General features: G+C 32.5%; 3 protein-coding genes across 4 annotated transcripts; 1 reads left to right on the forward strand and 2 right to left on the reverse strand.

The window, feature by feature from the left end:
- Positions 1-3,686: 3,686 nt before the first annotated feature.
- Positions 3,687-7,393, reverse strand: LOC110708701 (bidirectional sugar transporter SWEET17-like). Its single transcript, XM_021886898.1, has 6 exons — positions 7,103-7,393; positions 6,960-6,996; positions 5,635-5,845; positions 5,227-5,391; positions 4,512-4,631; positions 3,687-4,032 (listed from the first exon to the last, which is right to left on the reverse strand). The coding sequence occupies exons 1-6, from the start codon at positions 7,143-7,145 to the stop codon at positions 3,928-3,930; spliced, it is 681 nt and encodes a 226-aa protein (XP_021742590.1). The 5' UTR covers positions 7,146-7,393; the 3' UTR covers positions 3,687-3,927.
- Positions 7,394-11,581: 4,188 nt separating this feature from the next.
- Positions 11,582-17,087, forward strand: LOC110708707 (malignant T-cell-amplified sequence 1 homolog). 2 transcript variants are annotated; one of them, XM_021886906.1, is made up of 8 exons: positions 11,582-11,768; positions 14,335-14,416; positions 14,545-14,612; positions 14,706-14,803; positions 15,210-15,346; positions 15,481-15,548; positions 16,117-16,180; positions 16,782-17,087. In XM_021886906.1, the coding sequence occupies exons 1-8, from the start codon at positions 11,758-11,760 to the stop codon at positions 16,797-16,799; spliced, it is 546 nt and encodes a 181-aa protein (XP_021742598.1). In that variant the 5' UTR covers positions 11,582-11,757; the 3' UTR covers positions 16,800-17,087. The 2 variants fall into 2 exon arrangements, with proteins under 2 accessions (XP_021742598.1, XP_021742597.1); XM_021886905.1 differs by lacking the exon at positions 11,582-11,768 and having other exon boundaries at positions 14,309-14,416.
- Positions 17,088-20,316: 3,229 nt separating this feature from the next.
- On the reverse strand, positions 20,317-24,477 carry LOC110708704 (glutamate receptor 2.6-like). The gene is made up of 4 exons (XM_021886901.1): positions 24,010-24,477; positions 23,509-23,776; positions 21,936-22,327; positions 20,317-20,765 (listed from the first exon to the last, which is right to left on the reverse strand). The coding sequence occupies exons 1-4, from the start codon at positions 24,346-24,348 to the stop codon at positions 20,490-20,492; spliced, it is 1,275 nt and encodes a 424-aa protein (XP_021742593.1). The 5' UTR covers positions 24,349-24,477; the 3' UTR covers positions 20,317-20,489.
- Positions 24,478-24,516: the final 39 nt, after the last annotated feature.

Below are 24,516 nucleotides of genomic sequence, written 5' to 3' on the forward strand. Positions count from 1 at the left end.
TTCGAAAATCAGATAAGTTTGCCGTACTGGAGGATAAAATCGTATCTTTTCCTCGAAAATGCTTTTGATTTTAATTAAAACTCTGAAAAGTCAACAAAAGTCAATTTATGAATGCTAATTGAATTAGGAATGAAAAGAACATTCTAGAAGAATCTAGATGACTAAAACCATTCCTCATTGAATTAGGAATGATAAATCATATTAGGCCCTCCCCAAGATCATTGGGCCGCATATAAAGCTCAAAACCGGGCCCAGTTTAGTAAATTAGCCATAGCTTCCTCAATATTCATCGGAATTGGGCTTATAATATATCGTTGGAAAGCTCTTGTCAAGCCCTATCCAACTACACTACTATTGTACCCATATCATGGACCAACCAAACTGGATTGGCTGTTTTCTTAAAATAAGTTTTCAAAAACAGAGAGAAGAGAAAAGAAATTAAAACTTATCCGCAACACTAAACTTTCCACACTTTCGCTTCATTCGATTATGATTCGACGTGAAAGGTACTCATCACCGGGTTTGGTTTTGGGGAGACACAAATGGGTGTCTACACCCTCCGATAATCCAATTGGGTGGCTAAAACCATCCAATTTGCCTTTAAACGACCAATATACCTATTAACAATTAACTTGCATCGATTTCATTAACTCAAGCCTACCACGAACATTTATGACAACAAATAGTGATAATATATATATGGTTCCAAACGACATTATATGACCCCGAGATGTAATCCCTGAATCTCAAATCTTTTCGATACTGGGCCTCGAAACCTCCAAAACTTCTCAAAAAACGTGGATATTAGCCTTTAATTTTGGAATTTTTAGACTTTTATTCGCCCGGAATCAATAACTGCCGAAATGTTTACCATTGTCCCTAATACCCTTCGCGAATCCAATTGTGTGGGTGGAACCATCCAATTTGCCTTTAAACGGCCTATTTACGATTTATAACTTGCACCGATTTCATTAACTCAATTCTATGACAAAAAATAATGATCATATATGGTTCCAAACGACATTAAATGACCCCAAGATGTATCTCCTAGAATTTCAAGACTTTTCGACACCGGGCCCCGAATCCTCCAAAATTTCACAAAAAGCATGAATATTAGCCTTTAATTTTGAAATTTTTGACTTTTTTTTTCTCCAGGAAATAAAAATTGCCGAAATGTTTACCATGGTCCCTAAGACCATCCGAGAGTCCCATTGGGTGGGTGGAACTAACCAATTTGCCTTTAGACGACCAATTTATCGGTTTACAACTTACACCGATTTCATTAACTCAAGCCTACCACGTGCATTTATGACAACAAATAATGATCATATATGGTTCCAAACAGCATTTTATGACCCCGAGATGTATCCCTTAAAATTTCAATCATTTTCGACACCGGGCCCAAAACCTCCAAAATTTCTTAAAAAGCGTGGATACTAATCTTCAATTTTGGAATTTTTTGACTTTTTTTCTCCCGGAAATAAAAATTGCCGAAATATTTACCATGATCCCTAATACCCTCCGGGAGTCCAATTGGGTTGGTGGAACCATCCAATTTGTCTTTAAACGGCCAATTTAATTACCGGTTTACAACTTAATTAACGGATTTCATCAACTCAAGCCTACTACGAACATTTATGATAACATATAATGATCATATATGGTTCCAAACGGCATTATATGATCCCAAGATGTATCCCCTAAAATATTAATACATTTCTACAACAGGCCCCGAAACCTCCAAAATTTCTCAAAAAGCGTGGATATTAGCCTTCAATTTTGATTTTTTTGATTTTTTTCGGCCGGAAATAAAAACTGCCGAAATGTTTACCATGGTACCTAATACCTTCCGGGAGTCCAATTGGGTGGGTGGAACCAACGACCAATTTATTATCGATTTACAACTTGCACCGACTTCATTAATTCAAGCCTACCACGAACATTTATGACAACAAATAATGATTATATATAGTCCCAAACGGCATTATATGACCTTGAGATGTATCCCATAGAATTTCAAGACTTTTCGACACCGGGCCCTGAAACCTCCAAAATTTCTCAAAAAGTGTGGATATTAGCCTTCAATTTTGGAATTTTTTGACTTTTTTTCGCCGGAAATAAAAATTGCCGAAATATTTACCATGGTCCCTAATACCCTTTTGGTGTTCAATTGGGTGCATGGAACCATTCAATTTGCTTTTAAACGGCCAATTTACCGGTTTACAACTTGCACCGATTTACTGGTTTACAACGACCAATTTAATTAACTCTCACCGAACCCGAGTTGAACCGAAATTTACCCAAACCCGTTTTAACCCGTCAAAACCCGAATTTAACCCGACTTGTTACTATCCTGACCTGAATTCAACCCGACCCGTTCCTAACCCGACCCGAATTTAACACAACCTGTAACAAACCTGACCCGAAATCAACCCGACTTGTTATTGATCTGACCCAAATTCAACCCGACTTGTTATTGAACAGACCCGTATTTTACCATACCTATTACTTACCCAACCTAAAAATTAAACCTGGTCTGTTACTAACCCGACTCAAAATTAACACGACTTGTTATTGACCCGACCTAAATTCAACCCGAATTGTTCCTGGCCAGATTTCAAATCACCTTAAATGCAATTTAGACCACCTTATTATTGTTGATCAAATCATTTATTTTGTTTTGGGAGACCAAGTCAATCCAGGCCAGCAAAAGAAAGGAGCATCATCCTCAAATTTAAGAGTTAAATATAGTATATATTTGTTGTATGGTCAAAGGAGATAATTATCTTCCTAAATTATAGACTATAGTTCCCTAGTATATTGCCATATATATTATAGTCAAAGGAAATAATTAGTTTGATAAAAATGATAATTATCTATTTATAGTTAGTTGAACCCGAATATGACCTGACTTGGAAATGACCCGACCTGATTGTAAACAACAAATTATTGACTTGAACATAACCCGACTTGAATCCGAGAATGACCCGACTTGGAAATGACCCAACCTGATTTTAACTCGCAAATTATTGACTTGAACCGAACCCGACTTGAACCCGAGAATGACCCGACTTGATAATGACCCAACCTGATTATAATCCGCAAATTATTGACTTGAATCGAACCCGACTCAAACCCGAGAATGACCTGACCTGATTCTAACCCGCAAATTATTGACTTGAACCAAACCCGACTCGAAACTGTGAATTACCTTAACCCGTTTTAACCCGTGAAAACCCGAATTAAACCCGACCTATTATTCACCCGACCCGAATGTAACCCGATTGTTATTAACCCGACCTAAATCCGACCCAAACCTGATAAGAAGTATAACCCGACGTGACCCGACTCGAGCATGACCCAACCCAAACCTGACCCGCATAGATTATGGAATTAATCTGAATTGACCCGGCCCACTCTTACCCGACCCAAACCTGACCCGTTTACCCGAATTAACAACTCTAGTTACCTTAACAAGGAAACTTAAAAAAAAAAAAAGGAAAAGGAACGGTTAAACTAATGGAATATATCCGTTTTAGAATACTGTATGTGACTATCGTTTACCGTGTAATATATCCATCACTTCTTTCAATGTCACGTAGTTGCTTCGCCGCTTCAAGTACGTTATTAAAATTATAAATTTGTTTCATTATTCATTAACATCATTATCCAGCAAAGTTTTGGTCTTGACTCTCAAATGATTCCTTATTTCGTACTAGTATACAAATAGATGGAGTAACAAATGCTCCGTATGACAATCATATTATGCACAATTTTTTGTAAATTTCAAGTTACATACATTTATGTACTAGCGACAGAAATCAAAGAATCAAGCTACACATTGGAGTAAATTTATATACAAGTATACAAATATAAAATCTAAAAATGATTGATTGATATGAAATTGAGTAATTTGCTGATTTTCCACTAAACGAGGGGCTCAATATATTGTTGATCATTGTTTAGATTACTATAACGAGCATAGACTACTAATTGAATCGTCCCGAGAATAAATCCAACTGCATTTGGTACCTGTTTAAGGGCACCATATAATCAACGTGAAAATGAGGCTACAACTATAAGTAAACGTAAAATAAATATAATTAAGAACGATCTATAATGAAAAGTCAACAAGTAAAATGAGACTATAAGGGTCTGTTCTCTTCAGCTTAATTTCACTTCAATTCAGTTCAGCTCAATTCAATATATAAGAACAAGCCCTAAGAATATTGTCTTATTTCTCTTTTCATACTTTAGGTAGTCCATAAACGAATAATTCATACAAAGTAGTTAATATCAACCATCAAATATAAAATCAAACCACATAAGTGACGTAAGATCTATTAATATATTTTGGGAAAACTTAATCATTGAATAGATTGATCTTAATCCGATCCTATCTTAATTCTTAACAAATCAAATAAAATCCAATGAGATTAAATCATGTAACATGACTAACATCACTAGATGCATAATTAAAAAAATGGATTAAGAGATGATAAGATACGTACCAAAAGGAAGAGATCTTTGACAAGAACAGCATAGATAGTCCAAACTCCTCCGTTCAAAAATGAGCACAATGATAGCAAGAAAGGCATATATTCCACGCTTCTTGTTTCCATCACCGCTCTCTACAAAAATGTTTAATTTATTAATCATAAATAATCATTTTACTAATTAGATTAACACTTAACAGCTAGCTAATATGGGGACAGGGGACGGAAGAATTGTCTCATTCAATTCAAATATTACTAATATATGTATTACGAAGTATAATAGTAAAAAAAATTCAATACATTAGTGATTCTAATATAATTTGTATTATTTTGTCATTTTTTTTTTTTCAAAAAATATGTATTATAACCTTTATTTTTTTTTTCATAGTGTGCAAAATACTTTTTTTTTTTTTTTAAAGAGAAGGGATCCTAAGTTTATACTTCGTAATGAATTAGCATATAATTCGTATTTAGGTCAATCAATCCAACTATATAGGTTAATGTTTGAGAGTAAAGTGGGAAGTTAAGGAAATCTCCTACTCCCAAGCTAATGTAGGTGATAAAACTCGAATTTTTGATTTTAAGATTATAAGGTGAGTTCCCCTCCACTCCCACATACACCAAGCATGCTTAATTTTATGGTCAAATTAAACTAGCAAAAGACAAAAAAGACGATGAAAGCAAGAGATAGGAGCGAGGTTTAACACGGAAGAAGAGTGTGATTACATACCAGGGCAGCAAGAGGAGAACCATACATGAGGATGTTGACAAAAGCACCAAGAGTTCCTATCATGTTAATCCTCATTTCATCATCCAATAGCATATACTTTGATACCAACATTACTGCTCCTAAAAATCCCAAGTCCAATATCACGGCTAGTTTGGCTGTTTTTGCCTAACCATCAAATTTAACCATAATTCATGTATGTCAAATCACATAATTATCTTAAAATCACTAAATCTATCCAATCCACCCAGATTTAATTGTCACGTTGATGGGTTATAATACAATGTTCATAACTTCATGTCATAAGTGATAAGTCTCATAACAACGTGACAACTAATATCAAATGAGAAAGTTTTTTAATTGATTGTTAAGTAACATATGTTAGTTAAATTTTATATATGTATGACGTACCCTCATTTCTGGAGGAGCAAAGACGAGGAATAGTGTTACGAAAACGAGCTCGACAACAGCTCCAAACCCATTGACGGTGGCAACAAGCAAAGCCCCAGGCTTAATAAGTCCATAGTAGGTCCATAAAGATGTAGCCAAAAATGTGCATATATATGGGATGCTTTCGAATTCTCCTGTTGATCCTTTACTTACTATTTGAATGAAAGTCTTTCTGCATTCAATTCATGCAATATAATAACAATTAGCTTTAGCTTTTGATGATTACATATACTCCAAGTATATGCTCTCAAAGTATTACTAATATTAGCAATAATATAGTAATATAGACACGTATTATTTTAATTACATAATATGAGTATGATTAAAATATGATGATATTGAATTAGTCCATCTGTTTAGCTATTAATTATTTGTATTATACGTAGTCGACTTCTAAAATTTCAAGTAATGTCGTCATTATATGAAGTAATATGGTTTATGTAGCAGACCACCTTGCCAAATTCATCAAATAGTTTTCTTAATCTAACCGCAAACTTCTTGCAACAATTTTTTGAAGTGATATAAATTTATAAGTTAGTCTACGACATTATATATATATATATATTTATATTGACTCAAACTTAGGTCATTTATATATAATTATTGACATGGTATGAATTTGACGTACTATAACAAAAAAATTAAAAAAAAATACAAAGTTTCTTACTTTCTATACGTGACCAAAAACATGACCATTGGTAATATTTGTATATTGAACCGACCGAGTTGATGAGGTATGAGCTGAGGCTTTTGCCAATGTAGTTGTTATTAGGTGTAGAGAACAGTAATCTTATGTTATTTTTATCATAGTGGAAAGCGTATATTAGCATTTAGTTGTAATTTCAACTAAATAACTAACTAGCTAATTAGAGACTTTTTTTTTTTATGGTGAAAATGTAGCTTGAAATAAGTTGAACTTTTTTGATATAAACAAGGAAACAATAATAAATAAGCTACTCCGTATAGTATATTGATCTACCCCTGTGTGCATTAATGTAAATTTGAAAACTTAGTAAAAGAAAAGGTGATCATACGAACAAATTAAAATATATACACAAATTAAAAGATTTAAGCAAGTACGAGTATATTATAGTATGTAGTATTTGAGAATATATTGAGACGTATCTAAATATACAAAATACCATGAATTTCCTAACAATTGTAAAGAACATATACATACATATATATATATTTCACCCATCATCTTATGATTAGTATTAACAAACAATTATAAAATTTTAAAAGTACTCATAATAATTAATAATTAGACAAAAAAAATAACTTACACAGGAGATAGGAAAAGAAGCACTGATATAATATTTCCTGAAAAAAAAAAAAAAAACTTAAATAATATAACATATCATGAACAAAAAGATCATTTATCCTTCATAAATTCCAAAACTAAGAAGTGAGTTTATAAGAAAATCACCTAGTATCCCAAATATGAAACTCAAGCCGACAACGTCGGCCATGAATGAGTTGATATATAGCTTCTTCAAAGCTTTCTTCCTGATGCTTTGGAGACACTGGAAAAAATTATATATATGAGTTTATATATACACATACACATATATATCATATATATTGTTCAAATATTTTGAAAATGATTTTTCTCTCATTTTCTGTATTTATATAATAAGTTGCGTGTAGCATGCATTGCTATTTTTGTGAAAGAGTTGATATTTTCTTTGGTAGACGAATTTGATAAGTAATCTTAGCTTAGCAACTTAATTAAATTATATGCCAACTCAATTTTATTTTGCTTGGACTGCTTATTATATATGTTATGCCGGGCAATGTGTCAACTCATGTGGGTGTTTGCTTGTTCACAAAGATTTTAATACTCTGGTATTTTTCTTGTATTGTATTTTTATACAGTAATACACTCTGTTTTTTATTACTCGTAATTATTATTGCATGTGATATTTAAAATTTTATTACTTGTATTATTAATGTATAATTTTAACCATTAAAATATAAATCTATTATTAGTTGATTTTAGATAGTAATTATTCCAACAATGCAACCTTTAATACATGATACCACTTATAATTAATTCCTACGTATGTATATATTAGTGTAAACTTAAAAGTTAGATTTCTATGTTAATTTAAAAAAAAATGGAGGAATATTATACTTGAAGAGTTGAAGAACACATACAAGTATGTAGCTTTAAGAAATAGAATCAGTTTATGTTTAATTCGGAATTGACCGGTAAATTGAAAGCTACATACTTATTGACGATGGATGTTAAATTATTAGAATAGTTGTCAACTATTTTCAAGGATTATGTCAAACCATGTGGAAATTTTTTTGGCAATAAATTAAAATTTCATCAATTGACGTCTTTGAAGGCAATTGAAAACATATTTAGTTTCTTCTTTTGTGTATGGCTGACTTTGAATTAGTTATTGTATAATTTGTATCTTAAAATTGTTAATATAAACGTTTCACATCTTAATCTTTTAGTGTCAATTTATTGATTTTTTTGTACAAAAATGTATAGCATATGTAACGCCGACTATGATCTACTAAGGAGATAGATTGGGGTTGAGGTGATGGAGTAGTAGACTGGTGGCATCTTTCCAATCTCGCATCCTTGAGGTCTGATCTAGGGATCAAACCTCATGAGACTCAATCATTATAGGGAATTCCCTTATCCCCTTCCCCTTCCCCTCCCCCTCCCCCCCCCCCCCCCCAAACATAATCAACTAATATAATTAGTACAAGCTAGCTAGCTTCACAATACTACTACATATCCCAAACTCCCAATATCTCTTTATAGAAAATTGACACTAAAAGATTAAGATGTATGTGAATATATATATATATATATATATATATATATATATATATATATATATATATATATATATATATATATTAACCATTTTATACAAATCATACAATCACTAAGGGCATGTTCTCATTGACTGAACTTAGCTGAACTGAACTGAACTGAACTGAACTGAACTGAGCTGAACTGGGCTGAACTGAATTTCAACGCAAGAGAACAGACCCTAATTCAAAGTCAACTTCACACAGTATTTACCTAATATATTAGCATTTTCTATGATTACATTTTTATTTGCTGATAACTATAGTTAATTATATAGAGTAGAAATGATCAAACTCCTTTAATTTATCCAAATATATACTCCGTATATCCACAAAATTGAACATAATTTATCAATTCCATCTCATAGAATTAAAGCCAAATCATGCCTACCCTAATACTGTGTATATATGTATGTCCCTAATATAAAATGCCTAAAAAAATTATGATGGGTTAGACTGATTAGTGCCTAGTTATTGGGGACTCCAAGTCTCCAAGGGTTTAAAAAAACAAAAAATGGTTCACATCTTCATCTTTTATAGTCAAATTTTTAATTAGTAAATTACATAGTATTGTGAAGCTAGCTAGCTTAATATAGTAATATTCTTCACTTGTTTTTACCAATTCCGAGGAAATTTTCCTCCAAAAAAAAAAATAAATAAAAATTCTCTTAGAAAAAAAATAAGAATGTCGTTGTAGGATCTAACCAAGTAGATATTTCTTTTAATTATAGTAATAATAATAAACTCCAATGTTTGTGACTTTCCCTCAACGACAGGAAGGAAAAAAAAAAAAAAAGACCTCCAATATAACTAGCTCCCAAAAATAATTAAATATAAGAAGATCATTAATACAAGTTTCACAAATCACAAAACTCATCAATCTCTTCATCTAGGGAAAATAAATACAGATGATTGATGTGAGTCATTACATTTTAATTATTTCAGGCTAGAAGCAAAGCGTTTTAATATACAAATGCAATCACTAATTTTAAAATCAACGTACGTATTACGTAGTATATGGTATATTAGCCAAAATGGTTACACTTTTATTTGTTAAAAAAACCTAGATAGCAAGGGTAAATATCTGGGTGCGATCAAACTAAGGGTCTGTTCACTTCAGCTTAATTTCAGTTCAGTTCAACTTCAATCAGTTCAGTTCAGTTCAGTTCAATTCAATTCAGTTCCAATCAATTCAGTTCAGCTCCTAATTTCCTTCTCTCATAAAATATTCATTTCATCTCTATTCGATTTAGTTCAGTTCAATTCAGCTCCAATCAATTCAGTAAATGTGAACAAACTCTAGCTTTTTTATTAATTAAAAAATGTACTTCCTTCGTTCTTGTCATAAAAAAATGTACTTCCTTGTTTTTTTGTTATTTTTTTATTTTGCAAAATAATCTTTAGGCACACACTTTTTAGGAGGTGAATGGACAAATCTATCAAATATAACTTAAACATTGGGAACAACTATTGTTAAAAAAAAAAAAAAAAAGAGGGGACAATAGGGTAATAAATGATTATGTACTTGTGTATAAATTATTTTTGATCAATTTGTTTGTTTACATTAATTAATCAATCTATTTCTTAAAGTGTGTTACAAATAAAAGAAAATGAAGGAAGTAATATGTACAACGTGGAACCTAATTTATCATCAATTCGATCTCATTAGAGTCAATAGCCAAATCATGCCTAATATATTTTGTATGTCCTTATATAAAATGCCTATAAGATTATGATGGTTTAAACCAGACAGATTAGTCCTTGATTATTAGTACTGTTTGGGGGTATTTTATGTCCTTCGGGAGAGTTACAATTTCCTAGCAGACTTCCTTCTTACGCCTGTACCTGCACCTAGCAGACTTCCTTCTTACGCCTGTACCTGCACAAGTAACGGAGACTCCGGATGGGGGTGGGAGTTCCGCCTCCGAAGATTAAGTTAGTATCTTTTTCGAAGTGGAATAAGAACAATAAAAGCTTCTCAGTTCGAGAGCGTTTCAGTAGGTTTGGGCTTTGTTTGTTTTTGTGTGGTTGCAATTAATGTATGTGTGTCATAAATGAGGTCTACCCTTACTATTTATAGTAAGGGAGAACTGTACCTCAATTAGGGTATAAGGGACACGTGTCTGCAAAGGGATTGGGCCTTTGCAGACCGTTGAAAGATTGACACGTGTCAAACCTTTATTGGGCCACGTGTCTTAGGGTATTTTCACCCTAAACAAGTACCTTAAGAATTTTGCTCATTTTACTATGATTGTTGTTATGATACAATATGTTGTTGATAGTTTCCTTGTGGACTTACTATGCAAAAACTTAAAAAGTAATCTTTATTGATGATTATAAAGAGGAATTGTTAATCTAAACACCTTTACATCAAGGATCGATCTGAAATGTATGAAGAAACGTTTAAAGAGTTTAGGGGTGAACTATATATTCTAACAGTGAAAGAATTAGTCAATAAAGTCAACCAAATTCAATAAACTTCTAAAGCCGCATTTTGATCATGCAGTATGCACAATTTAATTTAGGTATTGCGATTGGCAACTGAATTGAATCCTCTAATAAATAATTGATTCAATTATGAATAAACTATACCTACTAAATCATACTGCTCATAAATTTATTTATGAATTTTGATAAGATTGTGATTTAAAAATATTCATGATTTTTCATAAGATCATGATGTAAAATTATTTGTGATTTTTGCATAAGAGAATGCTCAATTGCTTTTAATCCTTGAGCCTGCGATGGACATGTGCAATATCGCCATAAAGAACGATTAAACACAACACGAAAATGGCCTTGACTTAGCATACACTCGTAACAAGCCCCACACGACACAATAGGGCACGCACAGTGCTGACCATGAGTCATGCATGTATAACATTTGCGAGCCTGACAAGAGCATGACGAGTTGTTAGATCCAATTACATAGCACGTCATGTGAGCAAAACCGTGTACTGGCTAGTTTACATCATAACACTTTTATTTTTTTTGGTTCGTTTGGACACGACTTACTTGAGCATGAGCCACATTGGCAACGGCACTACCGATCTTTACTTAAAAAAACTCCGTAAAGTGATAGAGCTGCTTTGTAGACACGCACAGCAACTCCAGAAGAACACTCAGTCTCACCTCTCCCCCTCCTTTTGCACCAGTTGCTGTTTCTCGCAATCACAGTCTCAATTAATCGGGGATTCCTCTGCAACACCCTAAGTTTTTCATCTTCTCTCTCCTCCGCAATCTCAAATGTTCAAAAAGTACTTTCTCTCTCCTCCTCCTTAATTTGTTTTATTATATTGCGCGTTTAATCTTTCTAGGTTTAAAGCTGCAATTAATTTGTTAATTATTCATATCTCTGATTTATATATGATGTGATTTGGTTGATGATTAATTCGTCTTTGTTGCAATAGTTGTTTTGATTTTGTGCAGTGGAAATATAAGTTCTTTCTGGTTTTTTGTTTTTTAATTTTAATTGTATAGAAATTGTTAATTTATGAAACCTAAATTCAATTGGGGGTTTTGCAATTATTATTGATTTGGTTTTGTGGAGGAAATTCATGATTATTGGATAATTTTTTGCAGTTAGCATATTTGATAGTGTGTTCTTTTGTCATCTTTATCTGCTGTATGAGGTAGGCACGAGGGAGTAATATAAACCCATCATCTAATTTGAGAATAGCAAGGTTTCAAAAAAAAAAAAAAAAAAAAATTGAGAATAGCAATCGTTTCGGAGAAATATCGGGTACTTTGTAGTTTTTAGAATGCCGTGGCACAAATTTGAACATCTCTAGGTGAATGCTTGATGTGGCTTTGAGGTTGGGATTGCTAAAATCGAATATAGTTGAATACTAGAGTTATTGAGAATGATAAAAACTAATCACTCATTGCTGTGTCATTGTTTAATAATTCTGCCGAAGCAGTATGATCATGGAAGTCAATGGATGAAGAGGGTTTTGAAATCCTGTTACTTTAGATGGATGAGCTTACTATAGAGGGTGTGTTCTATTTACCATATTTTCACTTATTTGAACGTATCTAATCTTATTTGAACTTATTACACCTTATTAAAAATATTTTAATTATAATTTGAACTTGAGTATCCCTTATTAACCCTTATAAATAAGGTGAACAAAATAGTACTGCAAGTTTTCAATAGTTTTACAAGTTTATTGTGAGTCGGAAGTTTTATGAGTTTATTAGGAGTCCAAAGCTCTAATTCCGTATGGGTTCTTTTCACTAATTTCTTTTGAGATAATTAAGGTTGTTTATCTGGGGCAGGGTGTTGAATTGAGAATATTGTGGTAATGCTTTTTCATGAATTTCTCCTCTTCTCTGGATAATTTATTTTGGTGATGCCATGTTCCTCTGTAGAACAGTAGCAAAGTAAGAAAATGTATTAGCCATTTCCTAGCCATTTGCGCCTTTCCTGCAACAAGTATGAACATAGGCTGATTCATCTGTCAGTTCCTATTGGCATCGAATTTGAGACTTAGAATTAGGTGTGAACAGCCACTTATATTTAACAAAGCAGTTTCTAGCTCATTTGGCGAGTCCAACCAATACATCTGAAAGTAGTTTCTACAAGTGTACTTTAGAGGCTATAATTGAATATTAACTAGGTGATACACTGCCCAGAACTTTCTGTTCTAATAACTATGTTTTAAATGAAAGTTACTTATAGAGCGAGTTCGCATTTTATTTTGCTAACTTTGGGAAAATGAAAGTTGGGCATAGTAGAGAGTATTTATATGCATATCTGCATGATAAAAAGATGATGTAGTGAGGTTCATTGTATATATTACTTGAAACTAGGACACCACTAAACCTGTCAAGACATAGGCATATATCTAAGTCTAAATTTGGAAGAAAAGTTTCATTTTCCACTCCAAATTGAAGTGTGAATTCTCTGCACCCATGTCAAGGTGTTTCCATGGATTATTGAGTTGAAATGAAGATATTCTGTAACATAGTACTCCAAATGTAATTACGTTCTGAATGTTGTAAAATACAACTGTATGCATATTTGCATGATAAATAATGAAGAAAATTTTGTCTATGCAAGGTTTTAAATGTAATTATTGAGACAGGTTTGAGCTGTTCAGAACCTTGTAATAATGTTATGCATAAAAGCAAGATAATTAATAGAAATGTTTTAGTTTGTGGTCCACTGCTGGAATTTTATTGAAATGATAGTCCTATCTCTCCCATTGACATATCACATTCAATGTGTATTTTGCACAATTATAACCCCTCTGCCCCATAAAATCGTAGTTGTAGCATAGCCACAAGCCCACGAGAAGATAATGTAATATAAACTGGGCTAGCTGGCAATCGCTTTAGTTGACCATGCTGACTATAGAGACCATTTCATGTGATGGTGGAGGTTGCGAGCTACTCCATACTAAACTTTGTCAGATATATTATAGGAATGAACAAGATATAATTATCTTCTCGTTGCTTGAACGTTGATCTAAAAGGATCCTTCTGCTTGGTCAGCTTTTAATTCCTACCTTTGGTGTGGCGTAAACTTAACGATAACTTAGGCTAGTATGAACACGGATGACAATTAATATATTATTACAATTTTTCCCGTATATTAGAGGTCGGACATTAATTATTGACCAGCATAAAGTATACAGTAATATATTATCAGTTTTTGTTTAAGCTAATGAATTCCAGGGCTGGTTCATACAAAAAATCTTGTTGATGTTCACTGAAGACCTACATGAATCAGCTTGATTTTTGTATAGTTGTGTATCAATACCTTCTCATATTATTTGGCTCTCAAATTTGGTAAATGACCTCTACCTTTATGTTTATCAGGTTCACTTCTGAAGATGTCTCAGCCCAAAATCAAGTCAAGGCATCTGTGCAAAGGAGAATTCGTCAAAGTATAGCTGAAGAGGTTGGTGCAAAGCTCTTGCTGTATTTCATAAAAATCTCTGTGATAAGGATGTTCAGTCCATGAAACTCAAGAACACCAATTGCCTCATTTACTTTTAGTGTAACTGATATTGCTCTCTTTTTTGACAGTATCCTGGACTTGAACCGGTTTTGGAAGATTTGCTGCCAAAGAAGTCACCCCTTGTAGTTGTGAAATGGTTCTGATGTTCTTGTCCTTCTCTGTTGCTCATTTCTGTTTAGCTTTCTTAGTTATTTTCTTATCTGACTATATTCTTTTGCTTTTTTTGCAGTCAGAATCATTTAAATCTTGTTGTAGTCAATAATGTCCCATTGTTCTTCAATATCCGTGATGGACCTTATATGCCAACTCTACGACTTCTTCATCAATGTAAGCCTGGATTTAGAAATTTGCTTTATATTGTGAAGTTTTAATCTTAAAATTCATGTTTGTAGTCTAGGTGACATGTTTCCATTTTACTATTTTCGTGTCTTGTCAAAAATTACTGGCCCCTATCTCTACTTGGGTTAACCGTTAATGCTGTTTTATTCCCGTGGCATTGTTCTATACTTCTATAGATATATGTGGTTTGAATGTATATACCATACCAGGATTTCTCCTTCCTTTTTTTTTTTTTTTTTTTTTTTTTTTTTTTCCCCTCTTACATTTCTATATGGGTTGTTGATGATTAACTTGAGAAGGTTCCTTCTGAATTTTGGGTCATTTGTGTAGGTTAGACGTTTTAAATAATCAAGCTTAAAGATTTTAATGGTTTGGCAAATTTATTCTGCTGCAGATCCTAATATAATGAAGAAGTTTCAAGTAGATAGGGGTGCTATTAAATTCGTTTTTTCTGGTGCTAATATCATGTGTCCTGGTCTTACATCACCTGGTGGTGTGCTAGATGAAGAAGTTGGGAGCGAGAGGCCTGTGGTATGTCTCCTCATGCTTGAAATCCAGTAATGCACATTTAAGTGATTTATTCATGAAGGTCCATGCATTAGATAATATTTGAATATTGTATACTCCATCTTATGTGATTTTAATTCTTGAAATTAATATCTCAGGCCATAATGGCTGAAGGAAAGCAGCATGCTCTTGCTATTGGCTTCACAAAAATGTCCGCAAAAGATATGTAAGTTTCATCCTATGATCATTTCTTAGAGTACTGCTGGTTTGTGAAATTGTATCTTGGAAGTGGGGCTAAACAAAGTTATGACCATGTCATTGATTTCCAAGTTTTTGTTGGTATGGATGTTGTGATCTTAGATTTTATGTTCATAACCAAAACCAGTATTGGCACAACTTAGCAAAAGTCTAATATTTTTGTGAGAGTTAAGTGTTTATGCTTTCTTTCTATGCATGTGATGATTTTCAATTCTTTCATTCTTTGCTTCATTTTTCATCTGAATGTTATACTTTATATTTTTTTATGTTTTTTTTTTATATTTTTTTTATATTTAATTTTTTTTTTTTTTTAAATTGTGTATTTAGTCTCCTTGAGGTAGGCCAGTGACAATCAGTGTAAAATTTGTCTCATCCCATGACATGAGCCAAAATGATTGATTTAGTCTCCTTTAGTTGCTTTCTATTTTATATTTTTGTGAGAGTTACGACATACGTTGAAAAAATAGTACATGGCATATAGCATCAGTATAATTTTCCTATATGCAACTTGCTTAGAGCTTACCTTCTTGATGCAGAAAAACTATCAACAAGGGCATTGGTGTAGACAACTTGCATTATCTCAATGATGGCCTATGGAAGGTATTCTACTTATGTCTTCCTCTGTCCCTCCCATCGCATGCTTTCTCTGAATGCAGATATCATCTCATTTTATAAGCTCTATCATTTGATACTTGCCTGAGTTGCATCATAACCCATAATTATTTACTGTACATAGCTTTAATTACTGTTGCTATTGAATGGTAATTCCACTGGTTCAGTAATGTTATATGGAGCTGAACTTGCATAGTTGCATGGGTTCATATGAACTTCATTTCCCCATTTCAATGAGTGTCATTTGATTGGGGGGTTCTTTTTAATGAACTATCCTTCTCTCTTACCTACCATGTGTTCATGCCTCTGGCAGTCATTCATTAGAGTTTTTCGCAAAAAGGTAGTGTAATATGGGGAAAGTAAAATCTTAAAGTTTAACTGACTCTATTTGGGAAGTGATCATCATTATGGGATTTTACAGTAGAGATGCCTTATGTTTCATACAATCTTGCTCATACTCCCCCCCCCCTCTTCCTGCGCCTCTCCGTGCACACTTGAAATCCCATTCCCATACATCAAACTCTTAAGGAGAAAGAACTACTGAAGTTGATATCAGATTTTAATTTAAACCGTTCTCATGTTTATGCAGATGGAGTGCTTAGATTGATGGTTTGAAGAGTGGTCAGCAATTCTAAAATCCATGCCTTGCTGTTCGCTTGGGCATTTACCCTTTTCCCTTGCTTTTACGTTTGAGAGGATAAAATTTTCCATGATCTTGTTGCGGCATTTTGTCATGTGTAGTCCATTTAAATAGTTAGCTTCTGTTGCTCAAATCTGTATCCTATCACTAAATAATCGATGATGATAAGCAGATTAATTTATTTGTCTCTTTTTTACGGAATTTGAAACATCTATTAAGTGAATGCTATATACCACAGTATCGGACTTGATATTAGCATTTCTACTTACAGAAGAGTATTCCACTGTCGAAGTCACTACATCTAATTGGGAGTTGCGAGCTCATGTTCATTATTCAATAGAGTAAACGCAAGGATATCCGTATGATCGCATCTCTTCTTCTAAGTTCTAACCTCCATGAGTCAATTATGGGGTAGATGTGGCGGTAGCCGATAGGCATGATGGGCAAACAAGACTTATCACTAAGTCACTAACTACTGGGGAATCCCATACATGTCAAATTGTCAATTGAATCAAATACTACGTAAACACTTTCCTTTAGCAAAGTTGCAACAATGTTTGCATGTTCCGTATTAGTTTTTCTTCGTAATCTCTTACACATCCTAGTTGTGAAGATAATTTGTCTAATTTATCTAATTGTAATTGAAAAAATAGTTCATTGAGATTACATGGATGAGACCTTTTTTATTTTTTTACTTTAATTTTTATTTTGTATGATTAGGGTTAAGTAGCAAAAGTTATACTCATAAAGCAGAGTAATGGTAAGATACTATTTGATCAAAAAAAAAAAAAAAAAAAAATACTACATAAAAAAATGAGGGTTTGGGTTAGCCTATAATATGTGTTTCTAGGTCAAGTCTGAGACTAGCTAGAAAAAATCCGTTTATTTTTTTTTTCCAAAATCAAGGGCAAGGTATGTAGAAGCAAAACCGCTTTCCTTGTTACTTTGATTTAGCTAATTTGACCATGACTTTTTAAACTAAAATTTGAGTTTAACCTGGCATTTGATTTTATCATATTATACTCATATAATCATGTGCATATTTTTAATGTAAAAAGTTTTATTCCAATATAAATTGTAAGTATTCCAATAACATATATTCCATAAAATTTTTTTTGGTAATCTATAAAAAATGAGGGAGCCCTACTTAATAATAAGGCTGATACAAACTTTGTATATCAGTCTTAAAAACAGCGGTATGATTTTACCCTGCATTGTTATTTCAAGTAGCAATTTTAGAGCATCTCCAATGATACACAAAAAGGATTGCAATTTAAATAAAGTTGCGATTTTAGAACCTCTCCAATGAAGTTACAATTTTCGTTGCTTGGTTTTGCAAAGAAATTTCATCCAAATTATGACATGTATATGACAAAATTTACTTTATTTAATTATTTATTTTTTTCAAGCTATAATATGCAATTGCTCATCATTGGAGCACTTTATAGCTACAAAATATACTAACTTAATGGAAATAGTGCTACAAATCTCAAAATCAATCAAATGTACTAAAACATGTAGTATACAAAAATAAGAATTTTATTCATTATTTAATCAAAGACCCCTATTCATTTTCCTCAAAAAAAAAAAAAAAAAAAAGACCCCTATTCATATAAAACAGGAATTTTAATCATAAATCGAAAACCCCGATTAATATAAAATAGGATTTTTAATCATTAATCGAAAACCCTAAATGATTTCAATGCTATTCGTTACACAAGTCCACTAATAAATATCTAATTTAATTAGCAAATAATTCATCATATGCCTCTAACAACGATAAAAGAAGCAATCCAAGAATACAAGCGAAAAAAAAATAATAAACAAAAATTAGGCAATACTTCGTATATTGATACACATAAAACTAAATAACATATTGTCCAAAAAAAAAAAAAAAAAAACTAAATAACAAATTGTTACCATCTTTTAATATATGACAGATTACTTAAAGATTATGATATAAGTGTATGACAAATACATATACATGAATAGGAAGAACAATAGATGTAATTAATCCATACGACGAAGTGTGTATTCTCGTATTTCTTCTTCGATATATTTGTTGATTTGATTTGTAGAGTTGTTTTGTAGCTCTCTCGACGTCTCAATCTCTCTTCGCATCAAGAAAAGACACTACATTGTATGGATTAATTACATCTACCATTACGTTTACCCGTCAAGGATATGCAATTTTCCATACATCGATATCGAAAATCTTTAGAGTTACAAACCATTGCAATTTCTATAAGTCCGAAACACAAAAAACAAGAAGAGAAAAAATTCAAAGAGTAATATTATTTTGTGTTGAGAATATAATACCTGAATATTTCTGATGATGAAGCTGATGAGTTGCGAAAATAGGTTTAAGAACACAATTGGAACACTCGTAAAAAAAAAAGGGTTTGTTTTTCTAAAGAGATATGCATGCATTTTATGGATTGAAGGTGATATTTATATCCAATTGTTGGAAAGAACCGACCCTTTTTTTTTTGGCAATAAATAACCGACCTATTTTATTCTCCTTGACGCACAAGAAAGGGTAAAAATCAGATTTATACATCCCTAATTGTAATAACTTGACTAGATAATTGCTTCAAAAAAAAAAAAAAAAAAAAAACTTGACTAGATAATGTATGATTTTAAATTTGGCAGCAATAAAAATTTATTATTAGTATAATATAGATTATTACAAAAATAAAAATGCTTGAGTATTATATATGCACCCATCAATGAATGAGCTGAGTGATAGGATTTATTTATTTAATTACTTATTTTATCTAATTTGTTAGTATCATAATAGGATTTTTATTATTATTTTCATGATTGTGATTTAATTTGTGTTGATTAATATTATGATGTTACTTCTAATATTTTTGTCATGTTATTTTTATTTATTTTGATTACTCGTTTACATGTTTAATTCAGAATATATAATTCAAAACCACTTTTAGAGTGCGAATGGTTTTTAGGTTTAGGAACTCATGAGAGGGGTGTATATGAATCATTACCACACAAATTAAAAAAAAAGAAAAAAAAAATTGTTCACACAACAACACCCAAAATTAAAACACAAGGTGTTAAATTAAGAATCAAGGTCCAACCCCACAACACTCTAATTTCAATCTCAATTTCAAACTCATATAACTTTGTGAGCCAAATATTCCTTTAAGAATGAATGAAAATTACAGACACTAAGGGGTAACAAAATTGGTTAAAGCTTCACTTTCACTCTCAAGGGATTCTAGGATCGATTCTTATCTAACCCTTGTTGTCAATCTCTAAACACACAATTAAAAAAAAAAACACTATCTACTCCGTATTATACCATAGTTGTGATCCATCCCTATAACAAACAACAACATTTACTGATTTACATATATATACCTTTTTCGTTACTGAATAATCGTACCATTATTTTTTTTTTCAAGGTATATAATATAATAGTTTGATCATAAATATATTTAAGATTTTATTGTGAGTAAATAATTATGCAAAATAAATATTTTAAATATACATATTGAAATATTTCTAACAATATCTCATTGTTAATAAAAGTTGGACCTTCAAAAGAGAAATGATAGAGGCAACTATTTAAAAACAAAGGATGAAGTTTATAGCAAGCTAGGTAAGTGCGTATAGTGTACATAAGGTAGTGACTTATTTCTTGATGCAAAGCAATCCGCAATAAGATAAAAGCATGACAAGCACCAGCACGACAACGAATATGGCAGTCGTAACTGGGAGCCAAATAGAGATACGATCTTCAACTGTGGATCGGAAACCGCCAGCCGCTCCGGTGGTTTCTTGACATATCTTATCCAAATCACCAATAGTCGCCTCTTGAATTTCTGTCATATTTCCAAAGTCAATTAGTTTTACAATGGCTTCTGAGAATAAATTTACAAAAGAAGGAGATTGATCTTTATGAAAAGCCTGCATGAAAAAACCAAACATAATGTTATTAGTATATTAATGGGATTGCATTTAGATGGAACCATATAGAAGTACAAACTAAAGAAAAATGAAGCATGTTTCTAGGAAATAAAGTAAAAATTGTTGGTTTCTTCCAAAAAAAAAAAAAAAAAAAAGGTTAAAATCTTGAAAAAAACCTAATGTAATACGTTGGTTACTCGGTTACTTTTAGGGGTTTGGTATAGTAGTTTTAGGTGTAGGAAACGGATTCAATTAAATGTTTCTATTTCTAATTATTTGGTATTATGAGTTAAAAGTAACAAATACCGTTTTCGAAAGGTAATAAAATTCCCCAATTTGTTATCCTTGACAAACTAGTGGAATCAAAATACGTTTCTTTAACCAATCACAATCTTCTCAAATTGTTTCCATTCCAATAGGATACCAAATATATAGTAAAGGACTAAAGGTAATGTTTATCATTACCCTTTCCCTTACTTATTTGAATCCTTTCCGTTTCATTTACAATGTTTATACCAAATACCTCCTTAGTTTTTTCTCTAATCTTTTCACTTTTGTTCATTCTTACTAGTGTTTTTTTTTTCTTCTTCTTCTTCTTTTCAAAATATGGGTTAAAAAAATAATAAAATGTTCTCGTAACGGCCTTACTCTACAATTCTACATATAATGAGAAAATATAATTTTTTTTTTTGGTTAAAAGTGAAACTAAATTAAAGCAACATAATAAAGTACGGTTACATCACAAGTTAATCACCTTGATTTTTTTTTTCGGAGAAAGTTAATTACCTTGATAAATAGTAAAAAATTGTTTGTTAAGTGGCCGATATAAATAAATCAACAACTTTTTATATAAAATCGGTATCATAGTTATTGATATAATTACAAATATGCCATGTTGACGGGATTTTTTTTTGTTGATTTATTCAAATAACTTTTGTTCGTCAAGGTGATAAAGGGGGCTTTCTCACAAAAAATGACATTGTAATTTACACTTGCTTAATTGTTCATACTAACCGTAATTTAAAGATCATTTAATTAGAAACAAAATCATGTAGTAGAAGAATTTACCTTGGATAAACAACTAAACTAGAACGAATTGATTATGTAGATAAAATTAGCAATAAATTAAATGAATAGAGAGAAGATTAAAATGAGGAGAAAGAGACATACAAATCCAAGTCCAGCAGATTTAACACGAAAATCTTGGACAAGGGTAAATTCATCGCAATGTTCTTCTTGGAAAAGTTTGAGATGGTGAGTACCAGCAACAACAGCATCGATACCACCATCTTCACCTCCTGTCTGTAGCTTGTGAAGCATTTCGACTTCGGATTCTAGTTCTATCAAATTTGTTTCCGAAATCCCTCCTTTATTAACCAGCATTGATTTCACAAAGGCTCCTTGTCGATAGCCTATCTTCAACCCTTCTCTTTTTAAGTCTACGAGGCTCTTCACTTTGCTATCCGATCGTCGTGTTGATAGTGATGATGATGAAGTTTGGCGGGGAGCGTATGAAGCTATTGTGAGTAGTAACACCATAAGAACTAATAGAATCGCTAGTACTGCATTTTGAAAATTACAAGGTTTTAGTCACCAAAACAAGTCACAACTCATCCACAAAATATAGGCCATGTTTGGTAATTGGCTTTTCAATGGCTTTTTGGTTAGCTTTTGGCTTTTGGCTTTTTAGGTGGTCAAACAGCCAAAAAATGTGTTTGGTAATTGGCTTTTTGGTCAGCGAAAAAGCTGACTTTTAAGCCAAAATGAAAAAGCTACTTTGAGAAGCTTTTTTGTTGGCTTTTGGCTTGTTGGTCCACAAATTATCTAATAAACAGCCAACAACCACCAATTAATTTACCAAACACTTTAATAAACAGCCAGCTTAAACAGTCAATTTCAAAAGCCATTATAAACAGCCAAACATTCCAGCTGGTCAAACAAGCCAAGTGAACCAGCCAACAGCCATTTGCCAAACAAGGCCATATATGGAACTATGGAGTCTAATAAAGGACCAACCTCAACCAAAAGCTTAAGATGATGGTTGAGGCCTAGGAATATGTTTATACTCTATCATTCCCCCCTCACATGAAAGACCATTTGAGCTTGAAATGTGGATGCAATTTGAAGGAGGGGTGGATGAAATTCGAACTCATGACCTTTTGTGTCACGTTAGTTCTGATACCATGATAAAAGACCAACTCAACCAAAAACTTAAGTTGATGATTGAGGCCCAGGAATATGTTCTATACTCTGTCAGAGGCCATCAAGTCAATCGTGTTTAAATTGACGGTACAATGAATAACTCATCACTTAGTTATACAGAGTAAGGGCCTGTTCTTATTGACTGAACTGAGCTGAACTAAATTGAAATGAAATGAATATTTTACAAGAGAAGGAAATTAGGAGCTGAACTGAATTGAAGTGAAGTGAACTGAAATGAATATTTTATAAGAGAAGGAAATTAAGAGCCGAACTGAATTGAACTGAACTGAAAATAAATGTATGAGAACAGGCCCTAAGAAGTATATATTATGTACGGAGTAAGACAAACTAAGTAAAGCTCGCTAGATTATAGAACCTTGGTATAGTTATGTGATTCCAAATACTACATAGCTATTACCAAGTGAAAAAAATTGTCACCCACAAATCCACAATTGCATAAAAATCGATTGCTATAAGGGTCGGATTTAATCTGTCTGCACAATAATGGATAATTACATACAATTTCTAGGCTATGGGTTACCTGAGAGTTGTGTGGATGATGTTGCATGCTTGTATGTACATAGCTTCCAAATCCAATACCCAACTGCGACCAAAATGCTAAAGCCAAGTGTACCAACTAGAACCAAAATTATTTTTGTAGCTGGTGTCAACGCAACGAGTTCTTTACTATTCATGGCCTGTACCCGCACCAGTAGGCCTATCTCTGTGTCCAAGTAAGGCAATGTAAAATCAACCCACTGCATCCTACGACTTAATATTGTTATCTCCCCCACCGCACCATCGAATCCCTGCAAACTTGTAATGTAATTTGTGTCACATTAATGTGAATCATATTACATAGTTGATGATTATAAAAAAATGTTCTAAAACCCGAGCATGATCTAGTGCTGCCTACAACTGTTGAACGATGATAGAGTATAAGAACATTAAGATTAAGCTTTTGGTTGAGTTCGTCCTTTGACAAATGATTTAGCTGCAAATAATAGTTAACAAAGAAAGGGATGGAAGGGAGTATATGCACCTCATTATCGACGGCCTGAAGCATTTCATCAAAAGTTCCTCTCATGGTAGTCCTGTCGTCTTTAGTGAAGGGAACTAAATCAAATCCACGCGAAGGGATGGCAAGCTTGGCCGCAGCCCTGAAAACATCAATGGAAAAACCACTGATGTCATCACTGCCGTTACTCAATGGTCTAACTTTTACAAAATCTTCCAAGTCTCTTTTGGGTACTAGAAATCGTAAATTTCGAGTTGTGTCTGTTTGGTTGGTTAGACCCGTGCTATTTTGACCTGTTACATGAATGGCTATCAAGGACATTGTAAAGAGTAAAACGAGCATGTATTTACCCGAATTTTTCATCTTCACAACTTTTAAGATTCAAATGCAGGTTGATCTTAACACTTTTGTTATTTTTGTAAAACAGAATTCTTCTTATGTCACCCAATTATTAGTACTCCATAGTTTAGCTAGTTGTAAGCGAAATCTTCAAGTTTGTAAAACAGGAAGGGGTCAAGCACTCAAGAGGTC

Source organism: Chenopodium quinoa, unplaced genomic scaffold, assembly GCF_001683475.1.
Source record: "Chenopodium quinoa cultivar QQ74 unplaced genomic scaffold, ASM168347v1, whole genome shotgun sequence".
NCBI lineage: Eukaryota > Viridiplantae > Streptophyta > Magnoliopsida > Caryophyllales > Amaranthaceae > Chenopodium > Chenopodium quinoa.